The following is a 19,673-nucleotide window of genomic DNA, read 5'->3' as shown; positions in this document are numbered from 1 at the left end:
TGAACATGGATGCAAAAATTCTCACCAAAATACTAGCCAATAGGGTCCAACAGTACATTAAAAGGATTATTCACCATGATCAAGTGGGATTTATCCCTGGGCTGCAAGGCTGGTTCAACATCCGCAAATCAATCAACGTGATACCATACATTAACAAAAGAAAGAACAAGAATCATATGATCCTCTCAATAGATGCAGAAAAAGCATTTCACAAAGTACAGCATCCTTTCTTGATCAAAACTCTTCAGAGTATAGGGATAGAAGGTACATACCTCAATATCATAAAAGCCATCTATGAAAAACCTACAGCCAATATCATTCTCAATGGGGAAAAGCTGAGAGCTTTTCCCCTAAGGTCAGGAACACGGCAGGGATGTCCACTATCACCACTGCTATTCAACATAGTATTAGAAGTCCTAGCCACAGCACTCAGACAACAAAAAGAAATCAAAGGCATCCAAATTGGCAAAGAGGAAGTCAAACTCTCACTCTTTGCAGATGATATGATACTGTATGTGGAAAACCCAAAAGACTCCACCCCAAAACTGCTAGAACTCATACAGGAATTCAGTAAAGTAGCAGGATGTAAAATCAATGCACAGAAATCAGTGGCATTCCTATACACCAACAACAAGACAGAAGAGAGAGAAATCAAGGAGTCGATCCCATTTACAATTGCACCCAAAACCATAAGATACCTAGGAATAAATTTAACCAAAGAGGCAAAGGATCTGTACTCAGAAAACTATAAAATACTCATGAAAGAAATTGAGGACACAAAGAAATGGAAAAACGTTCCATGCTCATGGATTGGAAGAACCAACATTGTGAAGATGTCAATGCTACCTAGAGCAATCTACACATTCAATGCAATCCCCATCAAAATACCATCCACTTTTTTCAAAGAAATGGAACAAATAATCCTAAAATTTGTATGGAACCAGAAGAGACCCCGAATAGCCAGAGGAATATTGAAAAAGAAAAGCAAAGCTGGCGGCATCACAATTCCGGACTTCCAGCTCTATTACAAAGCTGTCATCATCAAGACAGTATGGTACTGGCACAAAAACAGACACATAGATCAATGGAACAGAATCGAGAGCCCAGAAATGGACCCTCAACTCTATGGTCAACTCATCTTTGACAAAGCAGGAGAGAATGTCCAATGGCAAAAAGACAGTCTCTTCAACAAATGGTGTTGGGAAAATTGGACAGCCACATGCAGAAGAATGAAACTGGACCATTTCCTTACATCACACACAAAAATAGACTCCAAATGGTTGAAAGACCTAAACGTGAGACAGGAGTCCATCAAAATCCTAAAGGAGAACACAGGCAGCAACCTCTTCGACCTCAGCCGCAGCAACTTCTTCCTAGAAACATCGCCAAAGGCAAGGGAAGCCAGGGCAAAAATGAACTATTGGGATTTCATCAAGATAAAAAGCTTTTGCACAGCAAAAGAAACAGTCCACAAAACCAAAAGACAACCGACAGAATGGGAGAAAATATTTGCAAATGACATATCAGATAAAGGGCTAGTATCCAAAATCTATAAAGAACTTATCAAACTCAACACCCAAAGAACAAATAATCCAATCAAGAAATGGGCAGAAGACATGAACAGACATTCTTCCAAAGAAGACATCCAAATGGCTAACAGACACATGAAAAAGTGCTCAACATCGCTCGGCATCAGGGAAATCCAAATCAAAACTTAAATGAGATACCACCTCACACCAGTCAGAATGGCTAAAATTAACAAGTCAGGAAACGACAGATGCTGGCGGGGATGTGGAGAAAGGGGAACCCTCCTACACTGTTGGTGGGAATGCAAGCTGGTGCAGCCACTCTGGAAAACAGTATGGAGGTTCCTCAAACAGTTGAAAATAGAGCTACCATACGATCCAGCAATTGCACTACTGGGTATTTACCACAAAGATACAAATGTAGGGACCCGAAGGGGTATGTGCACCCCAATATTTATAGCAGCAATGTCCACAATAGCCAAACTGTGGAAAGAGCCAAGATGTCCATCGACAGATGAATGGATAAAGAAGATGTGGTATATATACACAATGGAATATTATGCAGCCATCAAAAGGAATGAGATCTTGCCATTTGCAAGGACGTGGATGGAACTGGAGGGTGTTATGCTGAGTGAAATAAGTCAATCAGAGAAAGACATGTATCATATGACCTCACTGATATGAGGAATTCTTAATCTCAGGAAACAAACTGAGGGTTGCTGGAGAGGTGGGTGGTGGGAGGGATGGGGTGGCTGGGTGATAGACAGTGGGGAGGGTATGTGCTATGGTGAGCGCTGTGAATTGTGCAAGACTGTTGAATCACAGATCTGTACTTCTGAAACAAATAATGCAAGATATGTTAAGAAAAAAGAAGAAGAAGATAGCAGGAGGGGAAGAATGAATGGGAGTAAGTCGGAGGGGGAGACGAACCATGAGACACGATGGACTCTGAAAAACAAACTGAGGGTTCTTGAGGGGAGGGTGGTGGGGGGAAGGGTTAGCCTGGTGATGGGTATGAAGGAGGGCACGTTCTGCGTGGAGCACTGGGTGTTATGCACAAACAATGAATCATGGAACACTACATCAAGAACTAATGATGTAATGTATGGTGATTAACATAACAATAAAAAATAAAAAAAAGAAATTCAGTTTCTTAAATAATTACAGGACTATTTAGATTACCTATTTCACATCAGGTGAATTTTGGTAGTTTATGGCTTTTGAGAAATTGGCCCATTTCATTTGTTAAATTTATGTGCATGGATAATTTCTATCTTCCAGTTCACTGATTCTCCTGGAAGCTTCTGACAGTTACTGTATTTTTCATTTCTAAAAGTTTTGGTTGGTCTTCTAAAAAATTTCCATTTCACTTGCTGCCATTTCTTGTTCCCTCTATTTTCAAGTTTATCATTTCTTTGAGAATAGTACATTTTATAGTATCTTATAATTCAAGTATCTAAGTCTTTGAGAATCAGTTTGTTATTCTTGTTGATTCTCACCTACAGTAACTTTTCTGGTGAGCTTTAAAAAGTAATTGTATCTTTGCAGGAAAAAAAATGTGGAAGTAACTGGAGAGGAGATAAAAATAAGTCCCTTCCTCCAAAAAGTAATTTCATTTACTTCTATCATACTTCTGGAGGCATCAATGGTGCAGGATCATCTCAAGCCAGGTTCAAGCCTTGAATTCTCCTGAGCTCCCAGGCTACAAATCCCTGGAAGGATCTCATTTCTGATCACCTCTTTTACTCTGAAAACGATAGCCCTTTGGCATGCCAGCTTTTTGTGGGAAACAACTTCTAACAGTCTGTTCATTTTATGTGGGCTCTGGGTTTTGATTCTGTCCCATTCAACATAGGGTAAGGTATGATTGGCTAGAATCAAATGTGGTTTGCCATTAGATCAAATGTGGTTTGATCTATGCTCCATTTCTCCCTGAATTTTTATTTATCTTCTCTTTTGACCTGATAACATTTTTACTAATTTGTCAGTTCTTGAATGCTTTCAGAAATTTTTTTGCTTATATTTTATCCAGAAGTTTTGGCTTCTTGCAGCAGGAGGATTCACACACACACACACACACACACACACACACATACACACACACACACACACACACACAATAGCTTAGGCCATCATTAACAGAAACCAGAAGTTTCACTCACTGTTTCCCCTATTGAACTTCTGAGCGCTTCCAAAACCTCATTAGTTTATCACCTCAGGCATTTCTAAGTGCTAGCCTCTCTGCCTAGAAATATTGCTCTCTTTCCTCAACCCCACTGACCTCTTCTGGCTGTTCATTCTTCTCTGACTCCTGAGGCTTTGTTAAATCCTATTTCTCTATGTTTCCACAATCCCCAATGCTGCTCCTATCTAGCACTGTCTGTAGCTGCTACTTATATTGCTCTGCAAGGGCCAGACCTTGTATATCTCTCAACTGCGTAAGAGGGAGTACATCACAGTGGGTAAGAGTGTGGCACCTGGAACCAGAGTAGGTTTGAATCCCGGTGTGACCTTAACTTCTCTTTGCCTCGGTTTTTGCATCTGCAAAATAGAAATAATAATACAAGCTTGCATTAATGCTCATGAAAAATGGTTAGAATTGCACCTGTACATAGAGTGTGCGCCTAAGTATTGGCCAACTTTATTATCGAAGTCTTAGCTCATGGCACTTGTTAGGCACCTGATAATTGAATGTTTATATATTTTTATGAATCAACATGATTTCCAAGCAGCTCTGACTTGGTGATTTGCCTGAGCCACTGTCCCCCTGAAAGGCCCAACCACTGTGATTTCTTTGAACCACTATGAATCAAGAAGACTAATGTACCAGCTGTCTTTTCCCTCAAATCTGTCCACTAAGCACTGCCAGGGAGCTGGAAGGGAATAGCCTAGAGCAAAGACCACTGAACCAGGACTGAGGTGATTTCTCATCCTAGCTCTACCCCTGCCTTGCTGTGGGACTTCAGGGAAACAGCTTCATTTTACAGAACACTTTCTGCATACCCCACTCCAGTCTTGCTGTCCCCCAGACTGCTTGGTCTCTAACAATGCCCTCTTCTACTACTGGTTCAAAACCAACCTGTTCTCTAAGGCACACCGCAAATGCCACCTCTTGAACAAGGTACACTTCCAGATGACTGCTCCATTTCTAACTCACAGCTGTAATTCAGCTGTTAGCACAGTAAACTTATGCAATCATTTGTTGGATTAACTCACTTGAACTTTAGAGTAAATGTGAACAAATCAACTGTCTCTTTCAATTGTTTCCCACTTGATAAAAGGAAACTTAACCCGAAGAGACCAGATGAAGCTTTAAATTCCAAAGCTTTAATTTAAATCAAGCAGGCTTCTCGCCTGTATAAATGCACATACCCAGGAATGTTGTGGGTTCGGAATGCCATCACACAAGCAGGCATTGCTCGCTGATGTCACACTTGGGCTTTCACTAACATGCCTTCACCCCATTCCTCACATCCACGACTAATTTCCGCAAAGGAAAGGATGTTAAAATACATAACCCTCTGTGCACTGTATCAAATAATCATCAACCTGAACTATGTATTTCAGTTCTAAGCCTTTTAAAACCAAGCTATATTGTATACTGGCATATTCCATACACTAATACAAAAATTAAAAACAAAAAAACTCATTACCTGAATTGATGACTCTGCTTTATCACCAGAATACAATAAAAGTATCTGAGAGCTCCGTCACCAGTTGCTCTTAATGAGGTGTCCTTTGTCCATGTCCAAATGAGGGAACTAGGTGACTAGGAAGAGGTTTGATGGGGAAAACCTGAAGATTCTGTCCAACACTTCAGCAGAACTGTAGACCACCACGGAGGATTTGGGAGAGGGGCTCTGAAACAAAGGGCTGCTTTGTAGATGGCTTTTTTTTTTTTGAAGATTTTCTTTCTTTCTTTCTTTCTTTGAGAGAAAGAGAGAGCATGAGCCGGCGGGGGGGGGGGGGGGGCGGGGAGGGGAGGGGCAGGGGCAGAGGGAGAAGCAGGCTCCCCGCTGAGCAGGGAGCCCGATATGGGACTTGATCCCAGGACCCTGAGATCATGACCTGAGTCAAAGGCAGACGCTTAACGACTGAGCCACCCAGGCGTCCTGATACCTTCGTTTTGACAGCAGTGTTTTGCAGCCAGTGGGGAGAACAGGTGGAGAATAAAGAAGTTGCAAATAGCTAGGAGGAACATGAATTTCCAAAGAATTCAAGAAGAAAGCTTTAGGATTATGTCAACTTCAAATGAGAAGTCCACCAGTGATATCTGGCTTTGGAGATGGGCAGTGTCTTTTCTTTGACCCCCCCCCTTTTTTTTAAGATTTTATTTATTTATGGGGCACCTGGGTGGCTCAGTCAGTTGGGCGTCTGCCTTTGCCTAGGGTCATGATCCCAGGGTCCTGGGATGGAACCCTACATTTGGCTCCCTGCTGGGGGGCGGAGCTTGCTTCTCCCTCTCCCTCTGCCCCTCCCCCTGCTTGTGCTCTCTCATAAAATCTCTAAAAAAAAAAAAAGAAAAAAGATTTTATTTATGTATGAGAGCATGAGCACGCACACAAGCCGGGAGAAGGGTGAAGGGAGAGGGACAAGCAGACTCTGCTGAGCGAGGACCCTGATACAGGGCTCGATCCCAGGACCCTGAAATCATGACCTGAGCCAAATTCAGATGCTTAACTGACTGAGCCACCCAGGCACCCAGACCCTCTTTCTTAAAAAAAAAAAAAAAGTATGTATGTGTGTTGGGGGGGCACCTTCCAAGATGTCTGGCATTTAGAATCTCTTAATGCAAGAAGCTATTCCTCCACTAAAACAAGTTTACTTCACAATTGGGACCTCTTACTGAAGAATGTAGGCCAAGTGGTCACCTATCATGCTGCCCAGCAGGATGGGTTTGTGGCAAAGCCCAAGGCTACCTGGAAGCAGTAGTAGGAGCACAAACTGAACAGGAGGCCCTGGAGGCCAGATTACTGCCTCATCCCAGCAAAAGAAAGCCATTGGTCTGGATCCATCAAAGCAAAACCTACCTTTCAGACATGCACATATGCAATAGGGGGTCTACAGCAGATAGGAAAATTAGGAAAGTAGCAGTCACAGTGGCCAGTGTGTAGCACATGGGGGGGGGATGCTAACTGCTCTCTTGTTGTTAGAGCTTCCCTACATCTAACTGACCTCATTGAGTATTCACTCTTTAAGGGGATCTTTTCCTTTTTCTTTTGCACAAACACTAGTCAGCTGCCCCTCCCCACACTAGTCAGCACTTAGGCCTGAGTCCACATGGGTAGGTGGGACGGACCTACTGTGGGTAGGTGGGAGAAAGACAATTTCACAGCATCACAAGTTTCCAAGAGGAATGGTGGGCAGCAGCAGCACCTAGTTGCATCACCTCCCCCCCGCCTCCCAACCCACCACTACCCGAGGACAACATAGCAGGGACAGGGATCAACTGGTACAAGACCTGCTATGTAGAACCTGCCCCAACGCACTATTCTGGAAAGGAAAACCCCTTCACTGCCAATTGAGAAAACACTGCTGCTTCCACAGGACCAGCACTCACTCGCTGATGTGTGAGGGTCTGGCTTCCAGAGCTGCTGCTGGCCCCAACTTCCCTGTTTCCTGGTCTCGCCTCAGCACACCCTCTGCAACTACCTATTTTACCTCAAAAATATACTGATACAAAGATTCCTGTAGCTGCAAATGGACCTATAAACACAAGGTCCTCTGCCAAGAAAAGATAACCCTTTGAAATGGGGCTATATTTACAAATTTTATTATTTTTTATCCCAAAAATACATACAAATGAAAACCTGCTATTCAAATGCAGGGAGGCCTTCGCCTATTTACATCACAAAACATTCTCATATGAAAATCAGTATGCAGCTCTTTCACTCACACTCTTAGGTATACACACACACACACACACACACACACACACACACACACACAGTATGTGTAAGTAGTTATGACTTTGCTACTTACACATATTCCTCTGTGGAAAATTAGGAAACGGCAACTCCCTTGCTTTCCGGCCTTGGGAAAGTAAATACAATCTCTATGAACATTTTTTTAAAAAGATGAAACATGTCAACTATACAACCTCCTTTACACACATACATACATTGTTAGAATAAAGCAAGGACCGTGCTACATAAATGACACTGTTTTGCAAAGAAGGAAAGAAATAACATTTGAATAAAACTGCTAAGTTGAACAGATATGATGATCAAAATTGTTATGTACATGCTCTATGGAGAAATCAGAATTCTCTCACAGGAAACCGATCCATGACCCATTTCAGCCTCTCGTGACGTTGTATCAGCACCCACTGGCGGTAGCCAGGATCTTCCTGTACAGTTGTAGGCTTCAGCAGGTTCCATAAAGCATCTGTTTAAGTCCAACAGTTAATAATGAGGTCATGTGGTAAATTCCCACCCCCCCAAAAATGAAGTGCAAAGTCAACTTCTGTGACTCAAGAGCTCAACCAGGTCAAAGTTTTGGTATATAATGGAGGCTGTTTTGGTGACAACCAAAGCTTAGAGTAAGGTTCTCTGTTCAGGGGTTTGCCCCAAAAACAAAAACAAACCCAGTCCACAAAGCTTGACAACTATATAAATAAAGTAACTGTACAAAGAGAACAAGCCACAATTCCCCTTGAACCAAGGGTTTGTAGTTTCCTAGGCAGCAGTTCTGAAAGCACCAACTAAAGCCACGATGCTTCTACTGAAACACAATGTGTTGGTGAGACTGTTCTGAAAACAAATGCCCACAGGCAAGGGGCTGATGTGCCACAGAAAAAAGTTCAACCAAACAAAAGTCAGTTTTCCTATACTATAACAGAAGGTGGTCAGCAACAGAGGAAAGACTTAAGGCATTAAGAGGCATGACAGAGAGAACCATGGTGCTCTCTGACTCAATCCCAAAACCTTTAAAGAAAGGTCCTTCCAGAGTTTGGGCTGTTTCTTAGTTTGCTAGCTGTCAGATACTTCCTCCTCCTCCTCCTCATCCTCATCTTCTTTCCTGTCTACTTCAGAGGTGTCGGAGGACTCGTGAAGCAGGACATACTCTCTGCTGCTGAACCCAAATTTAAGTACATCCTTTTCCTTTAGTTCATAGTATCTCTGTGGCTCGATGCGCTTGTTGTTCAAGAACGTTCCATTGCCTGAGCCAAGGTCAATGATGTAGGGCCTCACCCTTCGGCCAACTGTCCCATCAGCACGGGTATATTCCACAAGCCTAGCAGAGATAAAAGAGAGAAACTTGTAAGCAAAATCCCACCTCAGACCACCCAGCATTTTGCCTATATTATGTAAATTACCTGGCTTGAACACAGTTCAAGTCCAAACTCTAGGAAATCAAGGGGAAGGGATGGCCTTGGATCTGGAAATTGGGAGCAAGTTAAATATACTTGATAGAAAAGGCGAGAACTGGTTGCTGAGGGTGTAGGGGAGGGAAATTCGTGGTAGATTAAAAATATAAAATCAGAATCCAAGAACTCTTGCCATGATTAAGAAAATACATTTTGTGTTGTTTATAATCAAGATAAACCTGTATTTCAACATATTTTTAGCTCCTGTCCCAATGGGAATGAAGTAGTGGATTTTGACGTCACAGTCAAGGGAGCTAACTTTGAATCAGATCATTTATTAGGCTCTGCTGAGCTTCAATCTTCTCACCCATCGAATGGGGATATTAAGAGCTGACCTATCCTCCGTACGTGTTGTGATGATCACACAGTAACAGATGCCCTACACAACAGTCAAATACAGAATGGCAAACACACGTGCCAGGCACTCTCAGGTACATTTCCATTTAACCCCCAATATAGCCCTTTGAGGTAGGGAGAAACTGGGGCACAGAGAGTGGCTTGCCCCAGGTCAAACCCTTGGGAAGGGGCAGTGGCAGGATTCAAAATCTGGATCTCTGACACCAAATGTGATGCTTTTAGACACATGTAAGTGATTATTCAAAGGGCGGTTAGATTCATAATCCTAAAACGAAGATTAGATCTGAGGAGTATGGGATTCTTCTGCGTCTGCATACACATGCACACAAATGTTAGTAATCCTGAGACTCTCAGCTTCTACGCACACTTCTGGTTCTTCCTGCAAACGTACACTCACCGATACTGAAAGACCGCGTGCTGTTTTGAGCAGGAGGGATGATCGATTGGGATGTCCGCTATGCGGCGGTGCCGGCCCAGGAGGTAGGCGCTCTGCCGATGGATGTACATGACAGGAAGCACCTCGTCATTTTTAAAGGGGTAGAGGCGCCATCGTTTTTTGGGGATACGTGCTTCTGGGGGCTCACTATACTTAATGACAACACCCCGGAAGGTGTTGGTGTCCTCAAGAAGTGCCCCAGAGAGTTCAAAGCTTGGCTTTTCTTTAGCGGGTGCCTCTTTGTCTTTACTGTTGCCACCAGGTCGGGGAACCAACTCCTGAGACTCATTACCACCAACACTAACTTCGTTCTTCTGGCGATTCTCCCGTCTTCGGGCGTTGTAAAACTCCCGCTCTGCATCCTGAGCCTGTAGATTCTGAATGTCTCGGTCCCGTCCCTGAGCCTGCCCACTCCCAGGCCTCTCATTAGAGCTTCTCCTCTGGTGGGAATGGCCCCTGTGTCTGTCGTGGTCACTGTTTCTAGCTCGTCTGTGTTCCTGGCCCGATGATTCCCGGTGCTGCCGTTCGTCCCGTCCTCTCCGGGGATGATCCTCACGTTCCTGAAATTCAAACAGATCCAGTAAATGAAAGGCAGTCCACATTCTGTGAACAAGATGCATTCAAAAAGCCATTTGTGATTTGGACTTTGGCATTCAGAGCAAAATGTCCCACAGAAATAAGGTTAGCAGTGGTGGTTGTATTCCCTTGCAAGGCTACACAGACTATTTCCACACTGTCACCTGACTACAGTTCTTTTTTTTTTTAATTTTTTATTGTTATGTTAATACCTGACTACAGTTCTAACACTGCAAGTCCAGGTTCAGAGCCCTAGAAACTAGAGGAGCTATAGGCACACTCATAGGGAAGCATATACAGAAAACAAAACTAACAGCACTAAATAGTCATGTACAAGATAAACATGTAAAGAAAAAAACTAGTTTTCTCTTATGTCAAAATGAAAATGTAATAATTTTAAAAGATTTCATTTCAACAGTAACAAAAATTGTTCAATACCAAGGAAGACACTTAAGATGTAAGACATGTAAGAAACCTGTAAAAATTTATTGATATTTTTTTAAAGATCTGAAAAAAATTAATAAACATATCATGGTTTCTTGAAAAAGACTCAGTATTGAAAATCAGCCTTGGAGAAACTGCAACACATAACATCTGTTAATATATCAATAAAAAAATAAATCAGTAAGAAAGACAATTCAAAAGAAAAAAATGGGCAAAGGATATTAATAATTTTGCTAGGAAGTAAGTATCTAATGAACACATGAATATAATAAACTTATCCTTATAACCAAAACATCAGAGTTCAAGAGGGAGCCTTGCACGCTATGAGCAAGGCTACCACACCTGGAAAAGGTAAAGAGGAAATCCTGAGCACTGAAATCTCACTGTCTCCCCTGCTCCCAAGGCCTTCTCCCAGCTACACACAGGGGTCAAGTACAGGCCTGCTTGCTCAGAGTAGGACTCAGTTTTTCTAGACTGCCTAGCCTCCAAAGACAAGCATCAAGAGGGAGGCTCAGGCCCCCATCCCTCCTACCTTAAGATACTCACAAGCTTGCCACCACCACCTACAAAACTAATGTCATTATGCCCTTTATCCCTGATTAAATGAAATACTAAAAGAAGCCACAGACTCTAGGTCATCACCCCCACCTCCCTTGTATTCCAATCCCCATAAGACTCTGTACATCCACTATTCCAATGACCAATTAATCTCAGTCCTCATTTTAAAGAGGTGTAGACCATGGCTCCTAGGTGGCTCAGTCAGTTAGGCGTCCAACTCTTGATTTCAGCTCAGGTCATGATCTCAGGGTCGTGAGATCGAGCCCCATATCGGGCTCCAGCTCAGTGGGAAGTCTGCTGGAGATTGTCTCTCCCTCTGCCCTTGCCCCACCCCATCGCACAGGGTAAGTAAATAAAGATGAGTAGACCAGTCAAAATTAGTAAAAGCTATGGAAAAGGATATGACAAATCATATAACCAGATAACACAAAATTACTAAGATTTCAATTACTGGGAAGTAGGATAATATATATAATATGGCTCCTTTTTAAACATTTTTTAAAAGATTTTATTTGAGAGAGAGAGAGAGAGAAAAAGCACGAGCAGGGGGAGGGGCAGAGGGAGAAGCAGGCTCCCTGCTGAGCAGACAGCCTGATGCAGAGCTTGATCCCAGGACCCTGGGATCGTAACCCAAGCCAAAGGCAGAGGCTTAACCAACTGAGCCACCCAGGCGCCCCATGGCTCCTTTTTTGAATTAAAAAACACACAGTGCATGGAAAACACTCAGAGGTGCATACTAAAACAAAGGAAAAAAAGAGAACATAAGTATAATAGAGTCTTGAAGTATAAATATCAAGCTATTAAAATGGTTGCCTCTGGAGACTTAGGTGGTTTTTTTGGGGGGGGACCTGCAATTTTGGGGATAATGGGAGAAGTAACCATACACAACATATCCCATACTCTTTCACTTTATGTACTTCTGCGTTATTACAATGAGCATGCAATCAATAAATTTATTTTTTAAATGGTGGTTCAGGTGTAGAGAAAAGAATGCCTGCAAGCACAAGTGATGCTTAAGTCAGAGGCTGCATGCATTCTCCCTTAGGATTAACCCATGTGAAAGTCACTTAGTGTCAACCGCCTGTCGAGCCCTTTTGCTTGAGAGCCATTTCCAAGTTTCCAGCTGATTAACACACAGAAATTAGCTTTTAAGGAGATAATTTGAGGTAAGGAGGGAAGTTAACAGAGATAAACAAATGAAGATACATCAAAATGGCAATAAGCACAGAAAAGTTCCATTTTAGGGACGCCTGGGTGGCTCAGTCAGTTAGGTATCTGCCTTGGGCTCAGGTCATGATCCCAAGGTCCTGGAATGGAGTCCTGCACTGGGCTCTTTGTTCAGCAGAGAGCCTGCTTCTCCCTCTGCCTGCCGCTTCCCATGCTTGTGCTCACTCTCCAATTCTCTCTCTGACAAATAAATAAATAACATCTTTAAAAAAAGAAAAGAAAAGCTCCATTCTAAAAGTCCCAGGATTTATTGTAAAATGTTCATTTAGAAACCACAGGTAAAAAGCTGCCAGTTGCACACTGGAAAAAAACAAAAAACGAAAAAACGAAAAAACCACAAGTGGATGACAGGCCTCATCCGGGTGGTGTGGTTCTGGGAGCTGCATTCTGAGATAGCTAAAGCAGTACCTGATCAATTCACACTGCACACCACCAAGGCTGTCTGGCTTTATATCTTTAAGATACTAGAAAACTTGCCCACAGTCTCACAAAATAACAGGAAAATCCATTTTTTTTTTAAGATTTTATTTATTTATTTCAGAGAGACACAGTGAGAGAGGGAACACAAGCAGGGGGAGTGGGAGAGGGAGGAGCAGGCTTCCCGCCGAGGAGGGAGCCCAATGTGGGGCTCAATCCCAGGACCCTGGGATCAGGAACTGAGCTGAAGGCAGATGCTTAACAACTGAGCCACCCAGGCGCCCTGGAAAATCCATTTTCTTTCTTTTTTTAAAGATTTTATTTGACAGAGAGAGAGAGACAGCGAGAGAGGGAACACAAGCAGGGGGAGTGGAGGAGGGAGAAGCAGGCTTCCCACTGAGCAGGGAGCCCAACGCGGGGCTCAATCCCAGGACCCCGGGATCATGACCTGAGCCGAAGGCAGACGTTCAACGACTGAGCCACCCAGGCGCCCCATGGTTCCTTTTTTGAATTAAAAAACACACAGTGTGGGGCGCCTGGGTGGCTCAGTCGTTAAGCGTCTGCCTTCAGCCCAGGTCATGATCTGAGCGTCCTGGGATGAAGCCCCACATCAGGCTCGGAGGCTGCTTCTCCCTCTCCCACTTCCCCTGTTTGTGTTTCCTCTCTCGCTGTGTCTCTCTCTGTCAAATAAATAAAACCTTAAAAAAAAAAAAACACAGTGCATAGGAAACATAAGAAAATAGACATTTTCTTAATGTCTATTTGCACATTGTAACATAGAGTTTCTTGAATGCTTGTCGCAAGGTTATCTGCTCTCACTACTCTCATTCAACACAGTGCTGGAAGTCCTAGTTAGTACAATAAAGCAAGACAAGGAAATACAATGCATAGAGATTGTAAAGGAAGAAATAAAACTGTTCCTATGTGAAGATATGAGTGTCTATGTAAAAAAAAATCCCAAGAAATCTACAAAAAACCCTCCTGGACTAAATAAGTTGAGTTCAATGAGGTCACAGAATATAAGAAAAACACAGAAAAATCAATTATACTTCTATAGATTAGCAATGAACATGTGGACCAAAATTTAAAGTATCACTTATAATCACTCCCCCAAAATAAAAACTTTGTGTAAATCTAATAAAATATATATAGAACTTAAGTGCAAACTACAAACGCTGAAGAAAAAAAATCAAAGATCTAAATAAATGACTTATACAGTGTTCATGGACTGGAAGATTTGATATGATAAAAAGTCAACTCTCGGGGCGCCTGTGTGGCTCAGTCGGTTAAGCGTCTGCCTTCGGCTCAGGTCATGATCCCAGCGTCCTGGGATCGAGCCTGGCATCGGGCTCCCTGCTCAGTGGCGAGCCTGCTTCTCCCTCTCACTCTGCCTGCCATTCCCCCTGCTAGTGCATGCACGCTCTCTTGCTCTATTTCTGTCAGATAAATAAATTCTTTGGGGCGCCTGGGTGGCTAAGTCGTTAAGCCTTCAGCGCAGGTCATGGTCCCAGGGTCCTGGGATCGAGCCCCGCATCGGGCTCCCTGCTCGGCGGGAAGCCTACTTCTCCCTCTCCCACTCCCCCCGCTTGTGTTCCCTCTCTTGCTGTGTCTCTCTGTCAAATAAATAAATCTTTAAATAAATAAATAAATTCATTCTTTAACAACAAAAAGCCAATTCTCTGAAATACAGCTTTCTGCAATTTCTACCCAAATTCTAGCAAGATTTTTTTTTATATAGACAAGATTGTTCTAAAGTTTATACGGAAAGACAAAGGAACTAGTATAGCTAAACAATTTTTAAGAAGAAAAGGAGAAGAACCCATCTACCCAATTTCAAGACTTACTATATAGCGACAGTAATCAAGACTGTGCGGTACTGGCAGAATGACAGAGATCAATGGAACAAAACAGAGAAGCAGAAGTAAACCTACACACATATTCCCAACTGATTTCTGATGAAGAAGCAAAACCAATTCAAGGAAAGAAAGACAGCCTTTTCAAAAAATGGTGCCATAGCAAGTGAACATTCATAGGCAAAAAAAATGAACTTCAACCCAAGGCTCATACCTTATATCAAAACAAACTCAAAATAAATCATGGACTTAAATGTAAAAGTTTGAGGAAAAAACATATCTTTGGGATCTAGAGTTAGGCAAAAAGTTCTGAGACATGACACCGAAAGCACAATCCATAAAAAGCAAAGTGGAGGGACACCTGGGTGGCTCAGTCAGTTAAGCCTCTGCCTTCAGCTCAGGTCATGATCCCAGAGTCCTGGGATTGAGCCCAATGGGCTCCTTGCTCAGCAGGGAGCCCGCTTCTCCCTCTGCCTGTGCTCATGCTCTCTCTGACAAATAAATAAATAAAACCTTTTAAAAATAATAAAAAAAAAACTTAAAAAAAAGGAAAAGTTGATAGACTGGACTTCATGACAATTTAACATTTTTACTCTGAGAAAAACCCTGCTGAGTGAAGGAAAAGACAAGCTACAGACTGGAGAGAACTATCTGCAAACCATGTACCCAAAAAGGTCGAGTAACATAGAACTCTACAAACAGAACAGTTAAGAAAGCAAAAAAAAAAAAAAAAAAAGTAGAAAATAGGCAAGACTATGAAGCGACATTTCACCTGAGAGGATATACAGAGGGCAAGTAAGTAGATGAAAAAATGCTCAAAGGGAAATGCAAATTAAAATCAAATGAGATGGGCACCTGGCTGGCTCAGCTGGTAGAGCATGGGAATCTAGATCTCGGGGTTGTGAGTTCAAGCCCCACAATGGGTGTGGAACCTACTTAAAATTAAAAATAAAAAGTAAATAAAATCACAATCACTACACATCTACTGGAATGGCTGAAACAAAAAATAATGTCAATACCAAATGCGGATGAGGATGCAGAGAAACTGCTTCACGCACAATACAGGTGGGAATGTAAAATGGTACAGTCACTGTTAAGGACTGAATCGTGTCCCCCCAAAATTCATATGTCGAGGTCCCAACCACTGTCCTCAGAATGTAACCATTTTTGTGGGTTTTTTGCTTTTGTTTTTGTTTTTTATTGAGATAAGGTCTTTTAAAGACGTGATTAAGTTAAATGACAGCAAATCCCTAATCCGGTATGACTGGTGTCCTTATATGAAGAGGAAGAGACACCAAGGATATGAGCCCATAGAGGAATGGCCACGTGAGGACGCAGACAAGAAGGTAGCATGTGCAAGCCAAGGAAAGAGGCCTCAGAAGAAACAAAACCTGCTGACACCTTGATCTTGGACTTTAGCCTCCAGAGTTGTGAGAAAATTAATTTCTGTTTTTTAAGGTATCCAGTCTGTGGTACTTTTTATGGAAGCCCTAGCAAACTAATACAGCCACTCAGTTTGGGGTGCAACTACCATACAATCTAACAATTGCACTCCTGGGCATTCATCCCAGAAAAATGAAGACGTGTTCACACAAAAACCTGTACACAAATGTTACACAGCAACCTTACATATAACAGCCAAAAACTGGAAACGACCCAGATGTTCTTTAATGGGCAAATGGTTAAATGCACAAAACTGGGTATCACTCAGCAATAAAAAGGGATGAGCTACTGACAGATACAACAACATGAATGAATCTCCAAAGAACTGCACTGAGTGAAAAAAGCCAATCCCTAAAGGTTACATGTATGATTCCATTTACATAACGTTCTTGAAGTGACAACATTATAGAGATAGAGAACAGATTAGAAGTTGCCAGGACTTGAGGGGTAAGGGTGGGAGAGAAGTGGCTAAGACTACACAAGGGCAACATGATGGATCCTTGTGGTGATGGAAATGTTCTGTATCTTGACTATAGCGATGTCAATATCTCCCTGTGATATTGTACTGGAATTCTGTAAGACGTTACCAGTGGGAAAAATAGAGTAAAGAGTATACCTCTGTATTTTTTTTTAACCATGGAATGTAAATCAACAATTACCTCAAAATAAAAAAAGTTTAACAAAACAATCAGAAAAAAACCCCCAAAACCCAATTTTTAGAAAAACCCATTGCAGATACAGGTAAACACATATGATTATGTGTTTGTTATGACGGGAAGAGGTTCTACATTTGGACCTGGTATCCAAACATCTCAATCCACTTACCTGTTTCACTCTGACTGTTGAGTGGTGAGGACTTCGGCTTCTCTTACTCCGAGGAGACTTGCTTCTTCTCCCTGAGGACTTGTTTTTCTTTTTGGCTGGGGACCTTTTCAGAGCATGGTACACACAGGGTTTTATCTCAATTTCCCTTCCCCCATATAAATTCACTTCAAGTATCAGGCTTACCTACTAACACAAACAGCACATTTGTGAAGGGCTCTGCTTTTCATATTAAAGGAGGTGGGAGCTTCACTCTCCAGCCCTGACGTCTTGAGTTCCAGGCCCACATACATGGCTGCCTACTGAACCTTCTCACAGAGCCTAACACTCGCTTCCCAACCCCTCAAAACCCTTTCCTCCCACAGTCTCTGCCATCTCAGTAACTGGTACCACCATCCACCCTGTTCCTCAAGACAAAAACCTAGAAAACACCCTTGACTCTTTTTTCTCTCACCACCAATAGCTCCCCACTCCCTCCCGCCACAACCACACCAATCCATCAGGGAGTCCTCTGGCTCTATCTCCTCCCTCTCCCACCTCACTCCTACCACTGTCCTTGATCAACAGACAATTGTCCCCCCTATTTCTAGAACAATCACATTAATTCTGCTTCAGGTTCTATGCACGTATTGTTTCCTCAGCCTGGCTCTTTACGAGGCTAGATTATTCTTATCATTCGGGTCTCAACTCAAATGGCACCTTTTCAGAGAAGGCCTTCTCTCACTTCCCTTCAAACTCTATCACACTCCTGTTTTAACCTCTTCTTTAATCTAATACTTGTTACTAACTGAAACTATTTTATCGGCTTGTTATTTTGTCTCAAGGCGAGAGCACATCAATTTCGCCAGGGCGAAGACTACAAGGGCCACCCTTGAGGCCCCTGTACCTAGCGCAGTCTTTAGCATGCAGTAAAACTATGCTGAAGGAATAAATTAACGAGTTCAGCTTTCTTCCAAATCCCTACCAGGTAGATCGCCCAGGCTCTCAATATGGAAACCTTTGGGGGCAGATAACTGGAAAGCCAACGCCAGCACTCGATTTGCAGGCAGATAGGGAAAACCTTTTATTTCAACTCGATCAGTGCCAATTGCTGGGCCCTACTCGGCCAAGAGCTGGGCACAGAGATGAAGAGGCGGGATCCTACCCATTAGGCATCAGGCGCTTAACGCAAGTGACAGGTACCAGAGTAAACATTCTTCAGCACAAGCACCACCGGCTCACTTCCACCACCTTAAGATTAAATCCAAGCTGCGGCGCGCAGCATTCAAGGTGTGCTTCTGACGCTAGCCCTGTCTTTTCTCGAAGAGCCGGACCCAAGTCCATCCCAGGCGCCTTTCCACTTACCGGCTACCTCCTCGGGCTCGGTTCCCGCGGTGACCAGGGCGGCCCGGCTCGCCAGCCGGCGGGGACGCGCTACCGCCGGAGGAATCTGGGCGGCGGTGGGCGGGAGGTGCGGCTTCCGGGCTGAGGCGCTCCTGCTTCACCTTCACCACCACCGCCGCCGCCACCATGTCCCCGTCGCGGTGCCTCCGCCGGCTCCCCCGCTCCCGCTCGCTCTTTACCTCCTTCATGCCGAATACGAGCCGAGCGAAGGAAAAAAGATCCGTTGCGCTCCTCTCGCTGAAGGAAATGACGGACTTGACCCCTAGACTTCCGCTTCCGGGTGCGCGCTCTCCCAGAAACCCTCGCGGCGGAGAGCTAGGCACGTGACTACGACTCTGCAGCGGGCGGGGCTGTCAGGACCGGCTCCGGTGGCGGGAGTTTTAAGTGACAGAAAGAAACTTCTGGGAAAAAGCTCCCTTCGAGGCTGTTTGTTGCCGCATTATTAGTAATAACTAAATACGGAGACAATCTGAATGTCCGGCAGTAGGAAACTGTTTAGGCAACTGATGAATGGTCTATCGCCATTCGTAACGCTGTTTATAAGCTCTGTGACAGATGGAGGAATCCCTGATTTGTTCAAGGAAAGAAGCGGGATAAATAATGGTGCGCAAACTGTGATTACATTTAAGTTTGGAAATACGAAGTTAAGGAGAGAGGGAAAAGCAATCACAGATAGTAGCCCGTGGGCAAGTCATTAGTATGCCCCCCTCTGTTCTTGAACTTTGTTATGCTGTCATTTCAACATTTAACTAAAAACACTTTTTTTTAGATTTTGTTTATTTGACAGAGAGAGACATAGCGAGAGAGGGAACACAAGCAGAGGGAGTGGGAGAGGGAGAAGCTGGCTTCCTGCCGAGCAGGGAGCCCAATGTGGGGCTTGATCCCAGGACCCTGAGATCACGACCTGAGCCGAAGGCAGACGCTCAGTGACTGAGCCACCCAGGCGCCCCCTAAAAACACTTTAAAATATTTTTATTCTCAAGTCATCTCTACAGCCAGTGGTGGGGCTCGAACTCACTACCCCCAGATCAAAAGTCTCATGCTCCACTGACTGAGCCAGCCAGACGCCCCCAAAATAAATACTTTTTAAAACCTGGGAACTCCAGATGCCTTCCTCTGGGAATCTTCCCCAAGCCTTCATTGAGGAGTCACATGACTCCCATTTTGCAGGTGACAAAATTGGGGGTTAGCTAAGGGGATCTGCCACCTCATTCAAATTGCGAGCGAGATGCAGCGCAGGGACTCGAACTCCTGTTTTGCAT

At 43.5% G+C, this 19,673-nt stretch overlaps 1 protein-coding gene across 2 annotated transcripts; it reads right to left on the bottom strand.

The window, feature by feature from the left end:
* Positions 1–3,639: 3,639 nt before the first annotated feature.
* Positions 3,640–18,648, bottom strand: SNIP1 (Smad nuclear interacting protein 1). 2 transcript variants are annotated; one of them, XR_003610915.2, is made up of 6 exons: positions 18,373–18,648; positions 17,032–17,134; positions 9,650–10,248; positions 7,509–8,762; positions 5,180–5,386; positions 3,640–4,067 (listed from the first exon to the last, which is right to left on the bottom strand). XR_003610915.2 is itself a non-coding variant. In XM_028113975.2 (4 exons), the coding sequence occupies exons 1-4, from the start codon at positions 18,597–18,599 to the stop codon at positions 8,498–8,500; spliced, it is 1,194 nt and encodes a 397-aa protein (XP_027969776.1). In that variant the 5' UTR covers positions 18,600–18,648; the 3' UTR covers positions 7,284–8,497. The 2 variants fall into 2 exon arrangements, 1 of the variants encoding a protein (XP_027969776.1); XM_028113975.2 differs by lacking the exons at positions 3,640–4,067; positions 5,180–5,386 and having other exon boundaries at positions 7,284–8,762.
* Positions 18,649–19,673: the final 1,025 nt, after the last annotated feature.

Source organism: Eumetopias jubatus, unplaced genomic scaffold (genome assembly GCF_037043125.1).
Source record: "Eumetopias jubatus isolate StellerSeaLion01/CBP00866 unplaced genomic scaffold, mEumJub1_p1.0 scaffold_4, whole genome shotgun sequence".
NCBI lineage: Eukaryota > Metazoa > Chordata > Mammalia > Carnivora > Otariidae > Eumetopias > Eumetopias jubatus.
Note: the sequence above shows the minus strand (reverse complement) of the source record. Positions and strands in the feature narration are given on the sequence as shown.

Excerpts from the sequence above, each read along its gene's own strand:
- SNIP1 (XM_028113975.2), bottom strand. The coding sequence starts at position 18,599 with ATGAAGGAGGTAAAGAGCGAGCGGGAGCGGGGGAGCCGGCGGAGGCAC. Across the intron at positions 17,135-18,372 it reads CGAGCCCGAGGAGGTAGCCG|GTCCCCAGCCAAAAAGAAAA; the intron begins GTAAGTGGAAAG and ends TGCTCTGAAAAG. Across the intron at positions 8,763-9,649 it reads CACGCGGTCTTTCAGTATCG|GCTTGTGGAATATACCCGTG; the intron begins GTGAGTGTACGT and ends TATCTCTGCTAG.